The sequence below is a fragment of the Acinonyx jubatus genome, chromosome E2 (genome assembly GCF_027475565.1).
Source record: "Acinonyx jubatus isolate Ajub_Pintada_27869175 chromosome E2, VMU_Ajub_asm_v1.0, whole genome shotgun sequence".
Classification (NCBI taxonomy): domain Eukaryota; kingdom Metazoa; phylum Chordata; class Mammalia; order Carnivora; family Felidae; genus Acinonyx; species Acinonyx jubatus.
The window spans coordinates 56,084,930-56,111,859 of record NC_069396.1 but is presented as its reverse complement, the minus strand read 5'-3'; the positions used below and the strand labels follow the sequence as shown (position 1 = coordinate 56,111,859).

The window sequence follows — 26,930 nt, the reverse complement described above, 5'->3', positions numbered from 1 at the left end:
CTGTGTTTTGACTTTATATCTTACAACTTTGATGAATTCATGTATCTGTTCTAACAGTTTTTTGGTGGAGTCTTTGGGGCTTTCTACATAGAATATCATGTTTTCTGTGAAGAGTGATAGTTATACTGCTTTCACGCCAATTTGTATGCTTTGTTTTTCTTTTTGTGGTCTGATTTCTGAGGTTAGGACTTCCAGTAGTATGTTGAACAAGTGGTGAGAGTGGACATCCCTGTTGTGTTCCTGACCTTAGGGGAAAAGCTTTCACATTTTCCGCAGTAAGGATGGTATTAGCTGCGGGTCTTTCATATATGGCCTTTCTGATTGTTGAAGTATGTTCCATTTATCCCTACTTTCTTCAGGGTTTTTATCAAGAAAATATGCTATATTTTGTCAACTGCTCTCTATAAACCTTCCTTTGTAATGATAGTAGCCACTACATTAATTAATTGAATTTTTGGATTTTCACCTATTTTTTATACTTTTGGATAACACTTTTCAACTGAGTACTTTTGAAGAGACTGTAGGGTTTTTGTTGTTGTTGTTTATTTACTTTTGAGAGAGAGGGAGACACAGAATCCAAAGCAGGATCCAGGCTCTGAGCTCTCAGCATGGCTCCAGACGTGGATCTTAAACACACACACTATAACATCATGACCTGAGCTGACCTCGGACGCTTAACCAATCGAGCCACCCAGGCACCCAGAAGACTGTATCAGTTTTAATTCAAATAGGAATCAGTCATATGTCAATTGTCAATAACATTATATGTGTATTTGTTGTGTCAATATTACCCATACATTTTCGGTATATGACTTATCCTGTTTGTTTCTTTTCATGGTAATTTGTCAAAGGTTATTTCACCCTGGGTAGCCTGTCGTATGGTATTCTTGTCATCACCTATTTGTGGGTGAATTTATATTCTTTTTGTGAAGCAAACAGGTTTTTGAATTTAAGGTAATTTTTTTTACCTTGGGTTGCTAATCTTATTTATGGGAGTTCTTCCTTCCAAAACCCTGGGAAATGAGTATGATATGTTCTTTAGCGAGGAGGGTTTGGTTGCTGGGTGAGCCTTCCTGGGAGTAGAGATTGTTTCTGTTCTTTTGCATTATCTTAAAAATAATATTAAGAATAATATTGGAGGTGAGGGCACAAGTGTACACAGCAGAGTGGGAGATAGCAAAGAAGGCTGAAACAGAGGCTCTGAGGAAATTTTGATGGGCCAATCATTTGCATTTGTGTATTTGGTCAATATGAATGTGTACACTGTCAATGGACATCCCAGAACCGGAAGATGAGATGTGACATATTACCTTGGAGGCACAGTTTGAACCAGAAAGGTGAAACTGACTCCCCAAACTGTAAGTCCTTTCTCTCCTCTATGTGAGTCTGAATGTCAGGAAAGTATGAATGCCAATTTGGGCTGCCCAGCAGGTAGAAGTCAGGAACTCTGTTCTCAGAAGGGAAGATCAGAGACTAGCAGTGGAAATGTGGAGAACAATTTTGTGTAGTAAGAGGTAATTTTTGACAGAATCTGAAGGGACAAGTCTCTGTTAGAGTCTTCAAGCCCCATGTAGGCAGAGGTACTATTCCTAATCCGTATTGTGGGGCAGCTGAACTGTGTACCCACAATATTAGGCCTGAAGTATGAAACCGGCAACTGGGAACATGAGAAGTTCCACTAGAGAGGTGGGACTGATGGTTGGCTTATGAGTTTCTACTGCACAGGGTGGTCCTGGGTAGCCAGACCCCACTCCCCATCCTTCTCTGCGGTCCTGTGCATTGTGGGAAGGGCCTCACCTGGGTGCTGGAGGGCTTCACCTGCAATCTCTTTGTGAACATGTGGGAAGTTTTGGCAACAGGAAAGACAGAATTGGGAGAGGACATCAAAAACTCTTGGTGTGATAAGGGGGTCTAGGTGACTCAGTCAGCTGAGTATCCATCTTTGACTCAAGCATGATTTAGCAGTTTGTGGCTTTGGGGGCTGCTTGGGCTCTGTGCTGACAGCTCAGAGTCTGGAGCCTGCTTCAGATTCTGTGTCTCCTTGTCTCTCTACCCCTAACCCACGTGCACTCTGTCTTTGTCTGTCTCAAAAATAAATAAACATTAAAAAGAAGAAGAAAAACTCTGGGTGTGGTTACAACACTGTTCAGAGGGAGGACTGGTCTGGACATAGACTCTGGTGTCAGTTTATCAAAAATGTGAACTCAGGTTTGTGGGCTTGGTTGAGATGTGTTTCAAGGCTGGTGCCCTGGAGACCTGGGATGGTGGGAAAAGGAGCACATGAATGCAGGTTTTGGCCCTGGAGGAGCTGTTGGTGCCACCCATCCTTTCTGCACATGTACAACATTTGTTGGGGAAACTGTCGGTGCAGGAGGTGTGGAGAGCCTTTACCAAGGGTGAAGTCTGGGCAAGGGAGGACAGAGTCACACTGGTGTCCTAGGTGCCTGTGCAAAGGGGATGGTGAGATGCTGGGAAAGGTGTCATCCTGAGTCTTCTGCCCAAGTTGCAAGGGGGCAAGGTGTTCAAGCCACGTGTGAAAAGCGATTAAAATTAAAAAGGGGTACTGTGTAGGGTTAAAAGATGAACTGATGTACATTCCAGTTTTCAAGACTTCATTTGGCTCTTTGATTTGTCTATTCAAATAGGCATGGTCTATCTGTAGGAAGTTGTGGTAAGGTTTTTACAGAGACGATGTGGAAACAAAGCAAGGGCAGTGTTTGATTGGATATATCTTAAGCATTTCCCTTCTTTTTGGGAGTCCTAACTGACTGCAATTATTTGTTCATATTTTTTTCCATTCAAGTGCAATACTGAGAATTAAGTTGTGGTTTCCATAGAGAGGCTACCAAAGCATTAGAGCCTCCTCAGGTTATGGCTTCACTATTTATTTAACAGTGGAAACACATTTGGTAGTATACTACCAGATTTATGTTTTTTATTGTTGTTGCTGTCATTGTGTTTTTTATTTGTTTTTCTTTTCTTTTCATTGTTTTTTTTTTTTTGAGAGGCAGAGAGAGAGAGTGCAAGCAGGGTAAGAGCGGCAGAGGATAGAGAGAGTCTTACCAGGCACCATGCTCAGAGTGGGGCCCAACTCACGACTGGATCCCACAACCCTGGGAATATGATCTGGGCTCCAAATTCCAATTAGTTTTCATCTGACTGAACCACAAGGGCACCTTGTTTGTTTGTTTGTTTGAATCCATTTACCAGGGTGATTTAGCAAGTGTCCACCCATTGTAAGAATGGTTCTTATGGTACAACAATCCCTATCCCAGAACCACCCAATTAAGTCACATGTATACAAAGCAAAGATCCACATTGCAACGTGTATGTGATAACAGAAGACAGATACATTCAACCATGCAGTTGTATAAAAAAGTGTTTCCACATGGAGGTTTTCCTTACGATTACCTCGGGATATGAGGTGTTTCTGTGTTGCAGTAGAGCCGTTTCTACCTGTGTGAAAATATCACCTTCATGTAGCATGGTTAAGGAGAGCATTTGATTAAGTTCGATGTGAAAATACTTATGTAAACGTTGAACCAAGTGCAAAATATTTTAGTGTCTTTGTGTTAAACAATTACAAATGCAATTTACATACACTGTGAAATTTACATAGTAGGCAGGATCCACCTCAACCTGACAAACTGTTATGAAGATCGATCTATTATTGATGTAGGTAATTAATGGAGATTTTTACTTGATTTAAATATTTTATGAGTTTATCATTTTCATTTTACAATTAATGACATGTACATATGTAGTTATTTCTATAACTACCATAATCCATTGCATGCATTGAGGAGCTATAAAAACATAATTCTGTTGTTAATAAGCCTGAAATTCAGTGGACTTGGCTGAGCTTTCTGTGGAGGACACTCTAATGTTAAAATCAAGGTTCATGAGGCATTGGATCTACTTGGGAACGTCTACAAGAGCAGTCACTTCCAGGACCATTCAGGTTGTTGGCAGAATCCATTTTGTTACCATGGTTTCCACATGATCTCCATGGGCACACCTTGTGCATGGTATGTCCAAAGAAGAGAAAAAGTGTTGAGTCTCACTGTTTACTCAAGATTTCAACTGTGGTCCTTCATTGTCTATTCAGTTGAAAGGATTACTTGGTGTTTTATAGAAGTAAGGTTTTTGCCTCATGGGCTGAAAAATCAAAACCGTTGACAATTGTGAAATCAGAGAATTAATGGGTAGAATGAATTCATGACCTACAATGGACCCTGCAATTGTCATCTCCCCCAGCTCCACCCCTCTCCTCCTTTCTGTCCCACATTGTGACCTCAATCTCTCCACTCGTGGAGCCTCTAGATATCCATGAACCCTGACTCTTTCTCTGCAAATGACACTTCTAGTCTTCATTGCTCTTCTCAGTCCATCAGATGCATTTTTTTATTTGGCTATGTTTATTTAATTTTGAGAAAGTTTGAGCAGAGGAGGGGCAGAGAGTGAGGGGGACAGAGGATCTGAAGTGGGCTCAGCCCTGACGTGGGGTTCAAACCCATGAACCGTTAGATCAAAACCTGAGCCAATGTTGGACACTCCACCTACTAAGGCACCCCGGCACCTATATTTCTTTCTCATTTAAAAAACAAAATAACATGTTCATTTGCTTTTGAGAAAGCATGAGCAAGGGACAGGCAAAAGGAGAGAGTGGCAGGGGATCCAAAGCTGGCTCTGCATGACAGCAGCAAGCCCTATGCCATCAGGTGTATTTAGACCTCTATACCAACAAAGCACATTTCACGTGATCCCAGAGCCCTCATCCTGAATTTCTTCCCGTTCCACTGCCGCTAAATACTCCATTCTCCATTCTTTCCTCCTTCCCCATTCCAATACATAGCCCACTTCTTTTTATGTCCACTGCTCTCGTATGCCAGCCAACATTTATCAGGAGTCCTTAGTTTCCTCATGACCCTGCACTTATTATCCCCAACCCTACACTTCCTGACTCTTCTCATGATCCCTCTAGCCTCCTGATGCCCACTGTTCTCCCAGCTCTCAAGGTCCCCATTCACCCATGCTAACTCCCTGTGCCCATGATGTTTCCTAGGCATCATCTTTTCTTTCCACTCTTTCTCTGGTTGAGCACTGAATTCTCTCCGGACTCCATTCACAGGCAACTACCTCCTTTCCATCCCTATGTTCTTTAACCCTTCATAGGCAGAAAACATTGTATGGTCTCAACCCAACCTTGCCACTTCACTGCCTTTAGCCAATTAATTTGTCATCCATTATCCCCCTCCTTCCTAGGATTTCTTTTACCCTCTCATTCTCTCCACCCATATAGCCCAGCCTTACTGTCCCTGCCTACACTCCACTCCCAACCTCAAACCGGTAGTGCACCTTAACCCCTCAGTCATATTTCACAACCTAGCGCCTTTTAGCCTTAGTGTGGGTTACATAGTGTGCGTCAAATAAATATGCCCGAGTGCTAACCCTCAGTACCTGTAATAGTACCCTTATTGGACAGTAAGCTCTTGGCTTTACGTTAAAATGAGGTCATGCTAGAATATGGGTCAATTTTACTCCAATGACTGGTATCCTTATAAGAAAAGAAAAATGAAGACACACACAGAACAAGGTGTGATGAAGAAGGCAGTGGTGGAGTGAGACACACCAACAAGCCAGGCCAGGGACAGCTGACAGTCCCCAGGAGTTAGAAAGAGCAAAGTCTCACTTCTTGAGGTACAGTGTGGCCCTGCCAACTGCTCGCTTCAGACTTCAAGAACCTCCAGAACTGTGAGACAGTAATTCCGCAGTGTGCTTAGACTAAGAGACCAATGCGGCATTGCTCATTTTAGCTAGCCTATATTGTATATATGCAGCATATTATCTACGCAACTGACTATGGACACAAGTTATTTTCATGTCTTGGTTATTATGAATAATGGGGTATGTTGCTTAGTTTTGTCATATTTGTGAGTTTTCTAGTTTTGTCGTTTTACCTGACTCTAGTTTCATGTCATTGTGGTTGAAAAGCTGCTTGATGGGATTTCACTCATAAGTTTATTAAGACTTGCTTTGTGTGCCAACATATAATCTATACTGGAGAATGTTCTGTGTCCGTGTGGGAAGAATGTGTTTTCTGTTGCTGTTGGATGCAATGTTGTAAGTCCGTCTGCTGAATGTCCTTGAAGTCCGATGTTTCCATATTGATGTTGTGTCTGAATACTCAATCCATTATTGAAAGTGCAGTGCTGAAGTCCTGCTGTATACATATACAGGTGCTTTTATGCGGGGGGTGCGGGGGATAAATATTTATACAAGTTCTATCCTTTGGTGGAATTCATTCCTTTATTTTTGGAGTTTTGTTCTTAGCAAAAGTAGCTTATATTTATTTTAAAAAACTATAAAAGTTGACTATATATCTATAAAAGAAAATTGATTTAAAAATAAGTGATGTCTATGTATCCAAATGTGACCAGATCAACACAACAACTCAATGCACAATAAGACTATTATGTAACTCATGGAACAAAAAGCAAGACACCACTAAATGGTTTGTCAATAGAAATGTTACACACATTTAGAAACCTACAGCTGTAATGCAACACAAAGAAATCCTAAGTACATGGGATAGCTACCTTTCTCCTACATTAAAGGAGTGAATGTCTTCTATGTAGTAAATAGACATATGATGTATAAAAACCTTAGTCACATGTAATGTAATCTAAAATGTGGGACCCAAGTGGAATGTAAGATTAGCTTATGGGAAGATGTACATTTCAGAAAGAACTCAACTTGAAATAAATCTGCTATATTGACACGGTGACCCATAAGAAACCCATCATTGCAAATGTATACACAGAACTGCCCAGAAATATCAGAAATCTTACTGAGAGGTATTATGGTTGAAATAAAAAATAACTTGCTTCATGGGTTTAAAAGAGCAGATAACAATGAAAATCATATAACATGTGAGTGAAAAAAACTGCAAGATATAATAGCATGATGTTTGAAAAGTGAATAATCTGGGAAAGATATTAGCCTGTACAAGTTGGTTTTGATAAACTATTGGCTGCTTTTGCAGTAAATTACCAAGATTGTCATTGCAACAGTATTTTCCCACACACTTCAAAATCTGGAAGCATTAGTCTTTCTCACATTGTCATTTAGCGTTCTTTTTTTTTTTTCCCCAGCCCTCTAAAGGTAGCAATCGGTTTTTGAATATCAAGTAGCCATTTCGAGGAGTCATAAGATACGGATGTTCAGAAACATAACACAAACTACAATTCAGGCATCTGCACAAACACTACCCACACTTACGGAAAAAGGTGTTTCTTTTCAATGTGTCAGTACGTGTGTTAAAGAACCATACTATTATTGTCTTCCAAAACCAAAACGGGGGCAAACTTTGTTGCCATTCTGCCAAACAGCACATTAACTAAAAACTGCACAAACTGACCCGTTTGTTTAATACTGACCTTTGCTGTGTCTTACTATAGTCCTTGCATTCAAGTCTATTTTGTCTGAAGCATAGCTACCCCATTTCTTTGGGTTTCCAATGGCATGCAATATTGTTTTGCATATTTGCACTTTCCAGCTGAGTGTGTTCTGAAAGCAGATGGGAATCCCATGAAGGCAGCATACCATTGGGTCTTGGATTTCTTTCCATTCAGCCAATCTCTATCTTTTGATTGGGGAATTTAGTCCCTTTATATTTAAAGGAAGTATTGATCCAGGCATGGAGTTACTGTTGTCATTCTTCTCATGGTTTTCTGGCTACTTTAGAATTCTTGCTCCCTTTCTTCTCCATTTTCTCTTTACCTTTGTGATCTGATGATTTTCAAGAATAGTAAACCTTGATTCTTCTCTCTTTATCTTTTGGGTATCAATTAACAGTTTTGCTTGGTGGTTACCATGAGGACTCAGAAGACATGACAGTCTATTTTAAATTATGTACAGCTTAATTTTGCCTACTGAAATTCTTTCAGGCCTGAGGTGATTCTTCAAACATGTGAATGTAGAATCCTAGCCATCTTAGGAAGGTTTTGCTCTTCTCTTTCTGATATCTGTGAACATTTCTTCCTTTCAATCACATCAGTTGATATTCTGTACTTGTAACTATTGCTATGATGAACCTGCATCACGTTTTTCAGTGGACTGACCCTCTTTCCCTTAAAGACCATTTAGTACAACTTTTTATTTGTAATACACACTTTTAGTTGAAATAAATGGACAATGGTGTCCTGAACACCTCTTTCATGATAATTACAGCAAGGTTACAGGCACAGAAAGTATCTCCATTTAGATTTTATTCAACTCTTCTTCACCTTCCATGGAAAATTACATATGTATGAGTTCCACCTAAGAAAGAAGGGAACTCATGTCATTGATGTAGCAACACTCAGCCGCGTACATTCACACGCCCACTAGGAATAAATGAATTTTCTGAAGTGATTTCAGAATAAGAAGTATATTGATGTTTACTAGTCACAAATCTTAAAAAGGTTAATGTAAAAACATTGAGATTATACCTATGCAAAAATGCATCCCTTTTATCATTTAAAGCATAATAGCATATACATTATCTAAATGTTTAACTTTGTATTATACCTTCTAATAAGTATTTTGATGTAATGTCTGAATACACTGACTTATTGCTTTCTGCTGTGATCCTGTGACACGTGTTGACATTTTATGTTCAGCTACATATGTTTTTAAACGTACTTTTCTTTCAACTTACTTTCCTATTGGTACTCTCTGATGTTTTCCAAATGGTGTATTTATGAAGAAGGGCTTTGCTCATGCATTAGGTTTGTATGGTTTCAACTCAGCATGCATTTAGAGATATTGTATAAGGATTGAATTCCAGCTGAAAGCTTTGTCATTCAATTCACATTTTAGAGATTTCCTCTGATATGGGAATTATGATGTTGAATAAGTTAGGACGTCCACCTAGGGGTGTGCCACATTCATCACATTTGCAATGTTTGTCCTATGTATGAACAATGTGATGGTGAGTAGGGCTTGAGCCAAGTGAAACGTTTCACCACATTCTCTACAATTGTAAGGTGTCTCTCAAGTATGAATTTGGTGCTGTGGAATGAGGCTTGAGCACCATTCAAGGGCTTCCCAGATTCTTTTTTTTTGTGTAAAATCATCTCTATAACACATTCTCTGACAAAAAATCAGGGATTAGCATTGGTTAAAGTCTTGCCACATTGTTTACTTGGGTATCGTTAATCCTCAATGTGGATTCTGTGATATGGAGTAGTGTTGAGCCCTCCTTAAAAGTTATCTCACAGTCTTGGGGTGCCTGGGTGGCTCAGTCGGTGAACCATCCAGCTTCACCTCATGTCGTGATATAGCAGTTTATGGGTTCGAGCCCTGTATCAGGCTCTGAGCTGTCTGTGCCGAAACCTCGGAGCCTGGAACCTGCTTTTCATTCTGTGTGTGTGTCTGCCTCTGCACCCTCCCACTCATTCTATGGAAGAAAAACTTTTTAAAAAGTGGGGGGAAAATTCCTTCACAGTCTTAAACTCTGTAACATTTGCTCCAAGACGATTTCTGTAATCTTGAATAAAGGATGATTGGTGATTAAAGCCTTTTGCACACGGTGCATTGGTAAGTGTGGCTCAAGTATGAATTCTGCGATGTTGATGAAGTTCTGAGCATTTGGTAAAGCCCTTGCCACATATCTGACATTGGTAAGGTTTCTCTCCAGTGTGAATTCTGTGATGGACTTTAAGGTTTGACTTAATCCTAAAGGCTTTGCCACATTGTTGACATTGGAAAGGTTTCTCTCCAGTATGAATTTTGTGATGGTAATTAAGGTTTGACTTCAACCTAAAGGCCTTGCCACATTCTTGACATTTGTGAGGTTTCTCTCCACTATGAATTCTCTGATGCTGACTAAGGGATGCTTGCTGGCTAAAGACCTTGCCACACACTTGACATTTGTAAGGTTTCTCTCCAGTATGAATTACATGATGCTGAGTAAGTGTTCTTCGCTGGCTAAAGACCTTTCCACATTCTTGACATTTGTAAGGTTTCTCTCCCGTATGCATTCTGTGATGCCGAGTAAGGGATGATTGCCGCATAAAGGCTCTACCACATTCTTGACATTGGTAAGGTTTCTCTCCAGTATGGATTCTGTGATGCTGAGTAAGCCTTGAAGGTAAATTAAAGGATTTGCTGCATTTGTTACATTGGTAAGGTTTCTGTCCGGTATGAATTATGCGATGTAGAAAAAGGGTTGAGTATCTGCTAAAGGCCTTACCACATTCTTTACATTTGTAAGGTTTCTCTCCGGTATGAATTATGTGATGTTGAGTGAGCTGTGAGTACGCTTTATAGGCCTTGCCACATTCTTTACATTTGTGGGGTTTCTCTCCAGTATGAATTCTGTGATGTTCAGTAAGTTGTGAGGAACAGTTAAAGGCTTTTCCACATTCTTGACATTGGTAAGGTTTCTCGCCAGTATGGATTCTGTGATGCTGAGTAAGGGATGATGGGTGGTTAAAGGCCTTGCCACATTCTTGACAGTTGTAAGGTCTCTCTCCAGTATGAATTCTGTGATGTCGACTAAGGGATGATTGCTGGGGAAAGACCTTGCCACATTCTTCACATTTGTAAGATTTCTCTCCAGTATGCCTTCTGTGATGCTGAGTAAGGGATGAACGGTGGCTAAAGGCCTTGCCACATTCTTGACATTTGTAAGGTTTCTCTCCAGTATGTATTCTGTGATGCTGAAGAAGGGATGATCGGTGGCTAAAGGCCTTGCCACATTCTTGACATTTGTAAGGTTTCTCTCCAGTATGTATTCTGTGATGCTGAGGAAGGGATGATCGGTGGCTAAAGGCCTTGCCACATTCTTGACATTTGTAAGGTTTCTCTCCAGTATGTATTCTGTGATGCTTAGTAAGGGATGATTGCTGGTTATAGGCCTTGCCACATTCTTGACATTTGTGAGGTTTCTCTCCAGTGTGGATTCTTTGATGCTGAGTAAGCAATGATTGCTGGCTAAAGGCCTTGCCACATTGTTGACATTTGTAAGGTTTCTGTGCAGTACAGATTCGCCTGTCTGCATGGAGTGATGACCCATCCTTAAAGGTTTGACCACTTTCTTCACATTTGTCAATTTTCTTTGCAGTATGCGTTTGCTGATGTTGAGATAGTGTCGAGTGCCTGTCAAAGGTTTTGCCACATTCCTTGCCAATGTACCTTTTCTCTCCAGTACCACTTGTCTTATACGTATTTAGGCTTAATGATTGATTAAACATGTTCCCAGATTCATTATATATGTATGGGTTTCCACCCCCATGAAGCCTCTGATGATCAGCAATACTGGAGGACTGCTTCAGAGCTTTCCCACATTCATCATATTTAGAAGTAATTTCTCCCCTCTGTGTACTCTTACTATTGGTATATTTGGAGTTTGGATAAAACACTTCCTCACCTTTATTAGATTCAAAATGGTTTTCTTGCAGAGTCCTCAGACGTTGGCTAACATGAGAGCCCTGGTTAGACTGTGTCTCAGATTCACTGTATTGAGCCAGTGTAGCTCCATTGAAAATACTCTGGTAATGTTGCAGGGTCACCTCCTCTGTGAAGTCCCTCCCAAACTGAGACGTCCTAGGTCTTTTATCTTCATTTTTGAATGTCTGAGTTTTAGAAATATTTGACTGAAAGGTCAATCCAATTCCACTTTCACAATGGTTCACAGCATTGTTTTCAGTGTGGATGAGGTAACTTTCCAAACGTTCCAAATTTTCTTTGCACAAATATGTATGTTTGCATGTTTGATTGGAACTTCTGCTTACAGATGCACACTGCTTTGCACAAATAGTGGATGTAAAAAGGGCGGTTTTCCAAGATGTTTTATGTCCTTCACCACTTGGGGCCATGAGGTTCTTACTATGGGCAGTCGTCTCATTTGGACCACGTCCTTCATGAAACTTCTGATGTGCTTCATTCTTTCTACCACTGTCCCAGTTTATCATTACGTGTAAATTCTCAAGGGCATGATGTTTCCATGTACCCAGTGACACATTTTGGGAAGAGGCTTCTATGCATGGCTTTGGCAGGAAGCTCTGGCTGCCATGTGAAGATATAGCTGAAAGATAGCAAATAACAAAAAAAGGGACAGCATTCCAATTACTACTCTCACATGAAGGTACTGACAACTTCTAATATACAACCTTTAAATCAGTCTGAGAATGTCAGGAAGATGGTTGAGAAGGATTCATCGGGACTTCATTCTTCCTTGACACAGAAACTTACACACAACGTGAAAACGTAGCCTAATAGATCATTCTGTAGTTGTTTAATGGTGTAGCACAAATCAAATTCCTGTGTCACAAAGAATCAGGAAATTACCCTATGAGCCAAAATTTAGAAGGAAGCACATTTAATTTAAAAGTCAAACAGAAATTAGGAAAATACGATATAGCAAAAGTAGGAATAAAACAACAGGACGAGTTTGTTTTCAGAAGTAACCCAAAAATTTCACAGACCTGTAACACCATCAAGTAAGGATGAAAATTTGAAGTTCACCTAAAATCAGAAGTGAAGAACTAAAACAAGACACAGTACATGTGATATCATAGAAATAAAAGTAATCATAATTGGGAAAAAGGATAATTACATGCTAACAAATAGGTATCCAAAAAAAAAAAAAAAGTACCTATTTCAAATAAGGTATAACCTACTTAACATCATCATGGAGAAAAGATTATAATGAAAGAGGAACCTGGGTGGCTTAGTCGGTTGAGCATCCAACTCTTGATTTTGGCTCAGGTCATGATCTTAGGGTCATGTGATGGACACCCGTATCAGGCTCTACCCTAAGCACGAAGTCTATTTAAGATTCTCTCTCTCTCTCCCTCTGCTTTCTCTCCCACTCACTGACTCTCACACTCAAAAAAAAAAAAAAAAAAAAGAAAAAAGAAAAAGAAAAAAGTCAACAGATCTACAACTACTAAGTACATTAACACTGTAATACCTAAAGTCCCAATGGGACGCCTGGGTGGCTCAGGTGGGTAAGCATCAGACTTCAGCTCAGGCCATGATCTCACAGTGTGTGAGTTCGAGCCCCTCATCGGGCTCTGTGATGACAGGTCAGAACCTTGAGCCTGCTTCAGATTCTGTGCCTCCCTCTCTCTGCTCCCCTCCCCTGCTCATGCTCTGTCTCTCCCTGACTCAAAAATACATAAAAACATTAAAAATGTTTTCTAATTAAAAATAAATAAAAAAAAATAAACTCCCAGCAAGGAAAACCCTTATGCCAGATGAATTCACAGAATAATTCATAGACACACATGACAAAGTACTTGACATCTCCCCAGACATTTCTAGAGAGTGAAGAGAAGGGAGATTATGAAAACCCTTGATCATACCAGCCTTAACAGGTTATCAAGGCTGAAGGAAGATGCTACAAGTACAGAAGACTATGAATTACCATCTGTGGGGAATATTCATGCAACGTCCACCATAAAACTAAGCAAATAGGGGAGCCTGGGAGCCTAAGTTGGTGAAGCACCCGACCCTTGACTTCAGCTCCGGTCATGACTTCAGTCGTGAGATCAGGCCCCATGTCCAGCTCATTGCAAACTGAAAAACCTGCTTGGGATCCTCTTTCCTCCCTCTCCCTCTCAAAACAAATAAACAAATGAAAAACAAACTGAATCAAAAGCACATTTTACCATTTTATGACATAATCAACTGGGAATTCTTCCTGCAATTCAAGAATGTTTCACCATATGGAAAACTATCGAGTTGGGACTGCACATTACAGACTAAAGATCACAAAGAGAGGATTATCTTAATTGATACAGGACAGGAAGTGAGCATATTGGACACCATTTCATGATTAAAGATACTCAATAAGGAAGAATCCAAGGAAACTACTTCATCCTAATCAAGATCATGTATGTGTGAAAAGCTGAAATCCAACATAATCGATGAGAAGGCCAAAAGCTCCTCCTCCTATAGGATCACAAATAAGATATGGAAGCAACTTTCCCATGTCCATTCCACACAGTACTGGCACTATTCAGAACAATTAGGAAAAAAATACATAAAAGGAAACCAAATTGGGGGCGCTTGGTTGGCTCACTTAATTGTCTGACTCTTGGTTTTCAACCTGGCACTATGTGAGTTTGAGCCACACATCAGGCCCCATGCTGACAGCACAGAGCCTGTTGGGGTTCACTCTGTCTCTCTCCCTCTCTCCCTTTCTCTCAGCTTCTCCTGACTCCCACTCTCTCAAAATAAATAAACTTAAAACAATTCTAAAATGGAAACAAATTGGAAGAGAAAAAGCAAAATTATCGCTGTTAGAGGATGGCATTATCTATACAAAATCCTAGGAAACTTTTTTTTTTGGTAATCATTATTATTCATTTTTTCCTCATTTTTCTAGTAGACACTCCACTTTCAATTTTTTATGCTATAAATGATTGAGTTAATTATTGTATTTCACCTTTTTCTTTTATTACACCTCAATCAACAAAAGAATGAAGAAATTTAGCTAAAATTCTGTCAAAGGAAATGCTAAAGAAAAATAAGAAAGAAGTAAAATGAAGACCCAAATAAACAATAACATAACATTGAAAGTAATTCCGTTTCTCCAATACAACAAACAAACTTGACAATACTTTAAATATATTTACAGTGAAAAAAAAACCCACCAACGAAAAAGAAAAATGGAAAAGAAAATGAGGCAACAGTTACACACAGAAACATATAGTGTGATAAACGATTCCTAAAGCAAACATACACTAACATATTAGACAATTTGGAAAAGACCAAGACCACATGCGTTCACCGGTCAATGGACCAAACTTTTAAACAAGTAATTCCTTGGATGCTCCGGTGGCTCAGTTGGTTTAGCATGCAACTGTTGGTTTTGGCTCAGGTCATGATCTCACTTTGTAAGTTCCAGCACCACACTGGGCTCTGCACTGATAGTGGGCACCCTTCTTGGGATGCTCTCTATCTCTATCTCTCCTTACCTCTTCCTTCTTATCTCTCCTCTCAAAATAAATAGTTATTAAAAAGGTAATGGAGAACATTATATTTTTTTAAAAAAGCAATTGCTGATAAAATTCATCAAAATTCTACAAATAATAGAATACAGGGAACCCATTGAAAATCATTCTACGTGGCAGGCATTACCCTGGTACCCAAGAGGAGATAACCACAATACAAGAACAAAAAAAGGCTAGTTTGTCGAATATAAATATTGCTACACTGGCCTTCTTTTGACATCCATTTGCATGATAACGTTTCTCTAGCCCCTCACTTTCAACTGGCAGACAACTTCAGGTCTAAATTGAGTCTTTTGTAGACAGCAGATTAATCGGTTTGGGTTTTTTTTAATCCATTCAGACACCCTATGTGTTTTGATTGGAGTGCATAGTACATTTCCCTTCAAAGGAATCATTGACTAGATACCTATTTGCTGCCATTGTATTATTACTTTTGGCATTGTTTCTGGAGATTGTTTTCTGATACTTTCTTGTCTTTCTCACTTTTGGTCTCTCCTCTGAAGTCAAAGACTATCCTTAAACATGTCTTGGAGGGCTGTTCCAGTGGTCACAAACTCCTTTAGTTTGTTTGACTGGAAATCTCTCTCTCTCCTCTAGTCTGAATGATAGTCTTCCTGGATAGACTGTTCTTGGCTGCCTATTTTCCCCATTCAGCCTTTTGAATCTATCATGTCCCTCCCTCAGGGTTGCCATGTTTCTGTTGAGAATTCTTGAGCTGGCCTTATGCTTTTCAGGATGGGTGAAATACTTCCCCTGTGTTGCTGCTTTTAAGATTTTGTCATTATCACCATAGTTTGCTAATTCCAAGATGTCTTGGTGTTGGCCTCCTTTTGGTGATTTCGATGGAGTTCTATGCCTCCTGAATCTGCAGGTCTGTTTCCTTCAACTGATTAGGGATGCTTTCTTCTATTATTCCCTGAAGTAACTTTTCTGACCCCCCTTTCTCATCTTCTTCTGTGACCCTGTAATATAAATCTTATCACTTTTGAGGGAGTCCCTGATTTCCTAAGGCTATTTCATGTTGCATAATTCTACTCTGTCTCTCTGTCTCTCTCTTCCTTAAGTTTCACTATTTTCCATTATTTTGTCTTTAAGGCCACCAATTTGCTGCTCTCATTCTTCCAACATGCTGTTCATTGAGTCAAGTGCATTTCTCATCTCATTTATTGCATTTTACGTCACTCTTCCTTTGCTAAGCCTCTTATTGCTGTAGTCAGAGCCTCACTGCTGTCTTCTTTTCACAACCTCAGTGAGTATCCTTATGATAGTTGCCTTCAATTTTCCATTTGGAATGTTACTGATACAGTGTTTCACTGAAATCTCTGGCCACGGCCAAATCTTGTTGTTTCATTTTGGATAAATTCTTCCATCTTGGCATTTTGTCTACATCTCCACCACCCTGTGTATGTTAAAATAGCCAGTTATGTCTCCTGCTCTATCTTTGACGCCAGTGGTGTGCAGAAGCTCTCCTGCCAGTGTTTGGACCCTGTCTTCAATGGGGCAAGTTTTGACTGGTTATGCTGTGGTCTGCTTGTGAGATGAGTCCGGACATCAACTCCACCAGAACTGAGGCCATGCAGAACTGTGTGGTCACATGTGGTGTGGGCAGCAGATTATGCAGGTCCCCTGAGGTAGGGGCCAACCTTGCTGGGATTGACAGGCTTGACTGAGAAGGGCAGTTCCACCAGAGCATAGGGGCTTGGGGCTTGTTGTAAGCAAGGCAGGCAGCCAGTGTCCCCGCTGAGCCCTTTCTCTCAGGGTGCTCTGTGTTCATGCTGAGGAACATGGGAAGGAAATGGAACAAGTCAGCTCCTTTGTTCCCCATGATGCACCTCATTGAAGGGCCCCTAGAATATCAAATAATCTCACTCATCTGTGCCCCAAATGCTCTTCACATCGCTGTTTCCATGCTGTCTACACCCAGGTTGTGAGCCTACCTTCTGTCCAGGACAGGACAGTACCCTCCTGGATCTTTCCAAGCTAAGCCCGCCTACTTGAAAACTCAAGGCTTGAAGCCACACTGTTTGTAAGAAAGCACAAAATGCAGGCCTTCTCCTTTTCCAAGACAATGACATTAGGGAAATGTTCTCCTTGTGCATTCTTCTTTGGGCTCCACTCTCTCTCATCCTTCTCCACAACCACAGTTCCCTGCTTTCAGCAGCACTATAATCTGTTGCTCCCCCGGCCAAATCTCTATACTTCCTACAATCTTCGATGTGCCTCTTCTCTCTCATCAGCTGGGTAATTCCTCCGTCAGTCTTAAGGTTGCTTTTTGGGATATGTAGGACGGTTTGGTGGTTAGCTAGATGTATTTGTGGGATGTGATGAGGGTAGGGTACTCCTAGTCTGTCACGATACTATCATCTTCTCCGAAGAATCCCTATTTTCTTTTAGTTTTAAATTATTATCTTTTGAGACAGAGTGTGTGTGCAAGTAGGTTAGGGGCACAGGGAGGCAGAGACTCTCAAGCAAGCTGCATGTTAGGTGTAGAGCCTGAGGCAGGGCTTGATCCCATGACCCTGGGATCATGACCTGAGCCAAAATCAACAGTCAGACACTCCATCAACTGTGCCACCCAAGTGCCCCTAAAGAATCCTCAATTCGAAAAACCTGCTAAAACTCAAGTAAATTTTACAAAATTGGAGATCACAAACCCAACAAATAACAATTCATGGTTTATACACAACAAAGAACAATCCCCCGCAAAATATAATTACAGTTACAGTAGCATCACAAAGAATAAACAACTTAAGACTCAACATAATGCTAGAGGTCAAAACTGGTGCAGAGAAAACTATAAAATATTGTGAAGGAATTGAAAGAAGAAGTAAGTGAAAACACATCCATGTTCTTACATTGGAATACTTCAAATTATCCAACTGTCACTATACTCCAAGTGATCTACTGATTTCATGCGACCTCCATCAAATTCCCAGTGACATTTTTGGCAGAAAGATCACAACCAAATGGAACATTCACATGGGTATGGCAGGATAATATATACCCACAATAATCTTGAAACATAAAGAGTATTCTGGTGGCACCAAACTTCCTAATTTACAACATACGACAAAATCAGTTGTCAAAATAATGTACTACAGAAGAAAACAGACACAGAATAATAAAAAGTGATGGTGAGCTACGCGTGCACTTCAATGTCAATGTGACATTGTCAGTGTGACGTATGAAAACAAACAGAGCATCTTCTTAAAACTCACATTCTGATTTCGAATTTTATGTGGGGTCTGAGTTTCTACATTTCTCACAAACCTGAAACTCATGCCAACATCTTCACTTCAAGAACCACACTTCTATATTCCAAGAAAAAAAAAAACACAAGAAGAAATCATGGAGGACTTTGAACCTGAAGAATAATGAGGAAATTACTAAGCCTCATATCATGAACAGAAACAACCATTCTCTTAAACACTTACTACACAGTACAGACCATTCTAACAGTTTTGCATGAATTCACCCATCTATCCCAGTAATCTATGAAAACAATAGTGTTGTTTTTCATCTTCCAAAAGAATATCTGGCAAAATTGCAATAGTATAATATTGGTCTTTATCCAGATTATCCGACTTTAAATTCATCTACGAGGAACACACCAACCATTATACAGAGACAATCCTAAAAGTAAGTTTACTGAAAGTTTCAACGTGGTGATGGTAATGCAAATATATTAAAACCATGAAACTGAGTAACATAAAGAGAAAAGTGAAGATTCCACATAAAATACAAAAATTACCAATTGAATACAAAAGAATAAAAGTGATAGAATGAAATATGTTTACTCTCCCTGAAACTAACAACTATTTTCAGTGACATACAGATTATACATCTATTTGTGGAGAAAGGTTTTTGTGACTTGCAAATACACCACAAACACACAAACTCAGAAATACAGAGGAGGACAGAAGGAGGGGAAGATGGCAGTGTAGATGCTGGGCTCACCACGTCCTGCTGATCACTTAGATTCCACCCACATCTGCCTGAATAACCCAGAAAACTGCCAGAAGACTAGCAGAATGGACTCTCTGGAGCCAAGCGTAGACAGGAGGCGGACAGAAGAGGGTAGGAAGGGCGGAGAGGCGGTGCGCACTGCATGGACTGGTGGGAGGGAGGGGGGCAGTGGAGGGGGAGCCTGCCCTGCAACGCAGAGCCCCCAGTCTCACTTGCAAATGCAGAGGGGCCGTACCGAGTGTTTTCTGAGAGCCAAGCGGGACATAACATCTGGAATGTTATAAGTCAACAGCTCTGCTCAGAGAGCAGAAGGGCTAGAAGATAATGGGAGGAAGAGTTGTTGAACTCTGGAGGACAGAGCTCAGCTCACCAGGGAACAAAGGTGCTGGCCAGCGCCAACTGCCTCGCCCATCCACCCGCTGAAATTCCAAAGGGAACCAGTTCCCATCACGGAACTTGCTTGAACTGCATAAACACCCACATTGTGCTTCTATGCAACCATCCCTCCAAAGGGTCTGCCTCCCTCCCAGTGCTGCAGGGCCCCTCTTGCAATGGACCTTGGAGCACCAAAGGCAAAGTGAGCTGAGCCTGCCCCTCCTGCCCCTGTGCACCCTGCGGATCCACCCTGGCTAATATGCCAGATCCCACAGAGGAAGCACCACAAGCATGGCAGTGTGGAAGTAGTCCAGACAGGGGCCACACCACTCCACAGTGAGTCCTGCCCCTGGGAGAGGGGAAGATAAGGTACACACCAGTCTGACTGTGGCCCCAGCGGTGGACTGTGGGCAGACATCGGGTCTGACTGTGACCCCGCCCACCAACACAAGTTACCCCAGACAGCACAGGGGAAGAGCCCTGCAGTTCTGTGCCACTCCAGGGACTATCCAAAATGACAAAACGGAAGAATTCTCCTCAAAAGAAACGCCAGGAAGTAGTGACAGCTAACAACCTGATCAAAAACGATTTAAGCAATATAACAGAAAATGAGTTTAAAATAATAGGGGTGCCTGCATGGCTCAGTCGGTTAAGCATCTGACTTCAGCTCAGGGCATGATCTCGGGGTCCGTGAGTTCGAGCCCCGCGTCGGGCTCTGTGCTGACAGCTCAGAGCCTGGAGCCTGTTTCAGATTCTGTGTCTCCTTCTCTCTCTGACCCTCCCCCGTTCATGCCGTCTCTCCCTGTCTCAAATATTAAATAAACGATGAAAAATAAATAAATAAAATAAAATAAAATAATAGCCATAAAATTAATCATTGGGCTTGAAAAAGTATAGAGGACAGCAGAGAATCTATCGCTACAGAGATCAAGGGACTAAGAAACAGGAGAAGCTAAAAAATGCTATAAATGTGGTGCAAAATAAAATGGAGGCGACCACAGCTCAGATTGAAGAGGCAGAGGAGAGAATAGGTGAATTAGAAGAGAATATTATGGAAAAAGAGGAAGCTGAGAAAAAGATAAAAAAAAAAAAATCCAGGAGTATGAGGGAGAATTAGAGAACTAAGTGATATGAAGAAACGCAATAATATACGCATAATTGGGATTCCAGAGGAGGAAGAGAGGGAAAAGTGCTGAAGGTGTACTTGAAGAAAACATAGCTGAAAACTTCCCAGATCTGGGGAAGGAAAAAGGCTATGAAATCCAAGAGGCACAGAGAACTGCCGTCAGACGTAACTTAGAATGATCCTCTGCATGACATATCGTAGTGAAACTGGCAAAATACAAGGATAAACAGAGAATTCTGAAAGCAGCTAGGGATAAACATGCTCTAACATATAAAGGGAGACCGATAAGACTCATGACGGATCTATCTGTTGAAACTTGGCAGGCCAGAGGGGAATGGCAGGAAATCTTCAATGTGGTGAACAGGAAAAATATGCAGCTGAGAATCCTCTATCCAGCAAGTCTGTCATTTAGAATAGAAGGAGATAAAGTTCTTCCCAAACAAACAAACACTGAAGGAAATCATTACCCCTAAACCAGCCCTACAAGAGATCCTAAGGGGGATCCTGTGAAACAAAGTACCAGAGACATCACTACAAGCATGAAACCTACAGACATTACAGTGACTCTAAACCCATATCTTTTTATAATGACACTGAATGTAAATGAACTAAATGCTCCAACCAAAAGACATAGGGTATCAGAATGGAAAACAAAACAAAACAAGACCCATGTATTTGCTATCTACAAGAGACTCATTTTAGACCTGAGGACACCTTCAGACTGAAAGTGAGGAGATGGAGAACTATCTCTCATGCTACTGGAACTCAAAAGAAAGCTGAAGTTGCCATACTTATATCAGACAAACTAGACATTAAATTAAAGACTGTACCCTTCACAAGTATACAAGAATTGAGATCATACCATGCCTACTTTCAGACCACAATGCTATGAAGCTTGAAATCAACCACAGGAAGAAGTCTGGAAAACCTCCGAAAGCATGGAGGTTAAAGAACACCCTACTAAAGAATGAATGGGTCAACCAGACAATTAGAGAAGAAATTAAAAAATATATGGAAACAAATGAAAATGAAAATACAACAATCCAAACCCTCTGGGATGCAGCGAAGGCAGTCCTCAGAGGAAAATACATTGCAATCCAGACCTATCTCAAGAAACAAGAAAATTCCCCCCAAAAAATATAACAGCACACCTAAAGGAAACAGAAGCAGAACAGCAAAGACACCCCAAAGCCAGCAGAAGAAGACAAATAATAAAGCTCAGAGCAGAAATAAACAATATAGAATCTAAAAAAACAGTAGAGCAGATCAATGAATCCAAGAGTTGGTGTTTTGAAAAAATAAACAAAATTGATAAGCCTCTAGCCAGGCTTCTCAAAAAGAAAAGGGAGATGACCCAAATAGATAAAATCATGAATGAAAATGGATTTATTACAACCAATCCCTCAGAAATACAAGCAATTATCAGGGAATACTATGAAAAGTTATATGCCAACAAACTGGACAACCTGGAAGAAATGGACAAATTCCTAAACACCCACACACTTCCAAACTCAAACAGGAAGAAATTGAACGCTTGAACAGACCCATAACCAGCGAAGCAATCGAATCAGTTATCAAAAACCTCCCAACAAATATGAGTCCAGGGCCAGATGGCTTCCCAGGGGAATTCTACCAGACATTTAAAGCAGAGATAATACCTATCTTTCTCAAGCTACTCCAAAAAGTAGAAAGGGAAGGAACACTTCCAGACTCATTCTATGAAGCCAGCATTACATTGATTCCTAAACCAGAGACCCAGTAAAAAAGAGAACTATAGCCCAATATCCCTGATGAATATGAAAGAAAACATTCTCAATAAGATACTAGCAAATCGAATTCAACAGCATATAAAAAGAATTATTCACCATGATCAAGTGGGATTCATTCCTGAGCAACAGGGCTGGTTCAGCATTTGCAAATCAATCAATGTGATACATCACATTAGTAAAAGAAAAAATAAGAACCATAGGATCCTGTCAACAGAGGCAGAAAAAGCATTAGACAAAATTCAGCATCCTTTCTTAATAAAACCCCTTGAGAATGTCAGGATAGAAAGAACACACTTAAACATCATAAAAGCCATTTATGAAAAGCCCACAGCTAATATCATCCTTAATGGGGAAAAATTGAGTGCTTTTTCCCTGAGATCAGGAACACGACAGGGATGTCCACTCTCACCGCTGTTGTTTAACATAGTGTTGGAAGTGCTAGCATCAGCACACAGAAAACAAGAGGAAATCAAAGGCATCAAAATTGGCAAAGATGAAGTCAAGCTTTCGCTTTTTGCAGATGACATGATACTACACATGGAAAACCCGTGATAGACTCCACCAAAAGTCTGTTAGACCTGATACATGAATTCAGCAAAGTCGTAGGATACAAAATCAATGTACACAAATCAGTTGCATTCTTATACAAGAATAATGAAGCAACAGAAGGCAAATAAAGAAACTAATCCCATTCACAATTGCACGAAGAGGCATAAAATACGTAGGATTAACCTAACCAAAGATGTAAAATATCTGTATCCTGAAAACCATAGAAAGCTTATGGAGGAAATTGAAGAAGATATGAAGAAATGGAAAAATATTCCATGCTCATGGATTGGAAGAATAAATATTGTCAAAATGTCAATACTACCCAAAGCTATCTACACATTCAATGCAATCCCAGTCAAAATTGCACCAGCATTCTTCTTGAAACTAGAACAAGCAATCCTAACATTTGTATGGAACCACAAAAGACCCCGAATAGCCAAAGTAATATTGAAGAAGAAGACCAAAGCGGGAGGCATCACAATCCCAGACTTTAGCCTCTACTACAAAGCTGTCATCATCAAGACAGCATGGTATTGGCACAAAAACAGACACATAGACCAATGGAATAGAATGGAAACCCCATAACTAGACCCACAAAAATATGGCCAGCTAATCTTTGACAAAGCAGGAAAGAATATCCAATAGAAAAAAAGACCGTCTCTTTAACAAATGGTGCTGGGAGAACTGGACAGCAACATGCAGAAGGTTGAAACTAGACCACTTTCTTACACCATTCACAAAAATAAACTCAAAATGGATGAAGGACCTGAATGTGAGACAGGAAACCATCAAAACCCTAGAGGAGAAAGCAGGGAAAAACCTCTCTGACCTCAGCCGCAGCAATTTCTTACTTGACACATCCCCAACGGCCAGGGAATAAAAAGCAAAAATGAACTATTGGGACCTCATGAAGATAAAAAGCTTCTGTACAGCAAAGGAAACAATCAACAAAACCAAAAGGCAACCAACGGAATGGCAAAAGATATTTGCAAATGATATATGAGACAAAGGGCTAGCATCCAAAATCTAAAAAGAACTCCCCAAACTCCTCACCCGAAAACCAAACATCCAGTGAAGAAATGGGCACAAAACATGCATAGACACTTCTCTAAAGAAGACATCCAGATGGCCAACAGGCACATGAAAAGATGCTCAACGTCACTCCTCATCAGGGAAATACTAATCAAAACCACACTCAAATACCACCGCACACCAGTCATAGTGGCTAAAATGAACACAGCGGGAGACTATAGATGCTGGCGAGGATGTGGAGAAATGGGAAGCTTCTTGCACTGTTGGTGGGAATGCAAACAGGTGCAGTCGCTCTGGAAAACAGCGTGGAGATTCCTGAAAAAATTAAAAATAGCGCTACCCTATGACCCAGCGATAGCACTGTTAGGAATTTACCCAAGGGATACAGGAGTGTTGATTCATAGGAGCACTTGTACCCCAATGTTTATAGCAGCACTCTCAACATTAGCCAAATTATGGAAAGAGCCTAAATGTCCATCAACTGACGAATGGATAAAGAAATTGTGGCTTATATACACAATGGAATACTACTTGGCAATGAGAAAGAATGAAATATGGCCTTTTGTTGCAACATGCATGGAACTGGAGAGTGTTATGCTAAGTGAAAGAAGTCATACACACAAAGACAGATACCATGTATTTTCACTCTTATGTGGATCCTGAGAAACTTAGGACCATGGGGGAGGGAAAAAAAAATAAAAAACAGGTTACAGAAGGAGGGAGGCAAGCCATAAGAGGCTCTTAAATCTGAGGACAAACTGAGGGTTGATGGGTGAAGGGAGGGAGGGGAGGGTGGGTGACGGGTATTGAGGAGGGCCCCTGTTGAGATAAGCACTAGGTGTTATATGGAAACAAATTTGACAATAAATTTCATATTAAAAAAAAAAAAAGAAATACCAAAAGGTATTGTTTTTGAGTCTTCTATAGCATTAAAAGTCTAGGTCTCCTTTATGTTTTGTGCTGGATTACATTCACAATTTTAAGGCATTTGAACTAATGTGATACACATTTTCTTTATTTGCAGCAACAGAAAAGAGATAAGGAAGAGTATCTATGGGACATGAGGGCAGAATAAAATGGAAATTTACAGGACAGAACTCTCATTCACAATCTCTACTTTAAACAGCAATTCCTACAGCAAACATAGGAGGAATCCTTCATTTTCCAAAGCAGACAACAAACAAGGTGAAATGAAGGAGGAAGCTTCCAGAATAAAAGAGATGATTAGTGCACATCTTCCCATATGATACTTAATGATAACAGAGAAAAAATATCAACCTTCTAGTGGAGGGATCCAGCAGAGAGCACACAGGAAATAAGGAACCTGTAATGGGTGACACTGGGATCAGGTGGCTAATGTTGTTCAAAGGACACAGAACGACAGCTGTGAAATAAATGTCCAGAACAAATATGTAAATCACAGTCTAACAGCCAAAAGGAAAATAACCATTTTATTCAAATATCAAGCCACTATTCCATGGCAAACAATTCAAATGATCCTCTTAGAGAGACTTATGGAGGAAGAAGAGAGAACAGGTAACTAAATGATATCAGGAAAGCTGTGCAAGACCAACAGCTCAACCCAAATGATCTCCCTCATTCCTCAGGACGCACATGCCATGTCAGAATTTTGATCTAATAAATCAGAAATGAATCTCATAAAGAGCCACGCAGAAAGTGAAAACATTTATGACAAAGGCACAGGAAGTTTCTATTCTACAAGAAAAAAGATGAAAATTATCAAGTTACTGAGAAATAACGTACCCATTGAGTCTTTATGGCAGGCTGTGAGTTCTAAGTTCTCAGTGTTCTAGTTCCCCTGTGGCATTAATGTTGGTAGGAATATTAGAATCCACATGGACAAATTATTTCACCATTGAGGAATGGAAGACACAAATTGGAAATTTCTTATTATCATTCATAAGAAAAATAAGCTTCTGAAGTGAAATAGAGCATGAGATTTTCTCATTTTAGAAAATGCTTTTTTATCTGAGAGAATTACTGAATCTCAGTGTTCTATGATGAAGCCTAAAGCATCAGTGGGGTGTCTGGGTGGCTCAGTTGGTTGACCATCCAACTTCAGCTCAGGTCATGATCTGTGGTCTGTGAGTTCGAACCCCACATCAAGCTCTGTGCTGACTGCCTGGAGGCTCCTTCAAATTCTGTCTCTGTCTCTCTCTGCCCGTCCCCCACGATTGCTCTGTCTGTCTGCCTCTCTCTCTCTCTCTCAAAAAAACATTAAAATAAAAAAAAGATTATAGCCTCAGGAACATTGGAAAGCACAAACCGGAAATCACGAGATCCCTGTCTCCAGTGCTCCTGGGATTTGGACACCAAAACCCACTCAGTCCAGCACTACTATGACACACTTCTCATGAAAACAGAAAGTGGGAATGACTTACAACAGAGTCTCTCAGAATATGGAGAATTCTCCAGGGCCTCCAAAGCAAAGGAGAAGCTTTCAGACTTTGGAGATACTCAACGCACAAGGGGAGTCTCCTGGCACTCACTGTGGATGTGATGGACCATCACTGGAGCAGAACAAAGAATCCTTCGAGAATGTAAGAGTATGATGGGTTGGAAAGCTGATGTCCCGCTATGAGTGGGACAGACATAAAACTGGGCTTCCAAACTAATTTCCATTCAAGGAGAGCTACTTGAGCCATATTTTAAATATTTGCATATCACCACTGTCATCTGTTTTGTTCATGCCCACCTACCTGCTGGTGAGGCTACCGTCTTCTCTCTCTTCACATCCCAGAGCTCCCTCTTTTGTTCCAAAAAAATGACCAGGTGTGGTTTCGACACAATGAGGCCTGATTATCAGGAAAAAGAAAAAAAAGATCATACCTGTTTCTCAGATTCTTTCACCCCAATACTGTGCTCAGTACACGAGAGAGGACATTGTAGAATTCCAGAAAATGATTTCTGAATGCTGTTGCCCAAAAGCCCCTTTAGTATACTTGACAGGAATTTCCAATGTTCACATCATGACCTCACGTCCAAGTACTACCACTACAGGAATGAGTAGCAGTTGGGAGCTTAAGTGGGCAGTACCATTTTATGCCACTCAATGTTTACAATTACCACTCATCTACAGATGAT

The 26,930-nt window shown here is 40.5% G+C and overlaps 2 protein-coding genes across 2 annotated transcripts in view; both read right to left on the bottom strand.

The window, feature by feature from the left end:
• Positions 1–8,724: 8,724 nt before the first annotated feature.
• On the bottom strand, positions 8,725–26,633 carry LOC113597878 (zinc finger protein 345-like). The gene is given in 3 exon segments (XM_053210608.1): positions 8,725–9,702; positions 9,705–12,073; positions 26,546–26,633. Coding segments are annotated over 2 exon segments (2,403 nt in total). The 5' UTR covers positions 11,961–12,073; positions 26,546–26,633; the 3' UTR covers positions 8,725–9,555.
• LOC113593334 (KRAB domain-containing protein 5-like) overlaps positions 26,532–26,930 on the bottom strand; it is a 69,421-nt gene continuing 69,022 nt past the window's right edge. Inside the window, exon 3 of the mRNA XM_053210711.1 lies at positions 26,532–26,641. Coding sequence (XP_053066686.1) covers positions 26,532–26,641 — 110 coding nt within the window. The remainder of the gene's footprint in view (positions 26,642–26,930) is intronic.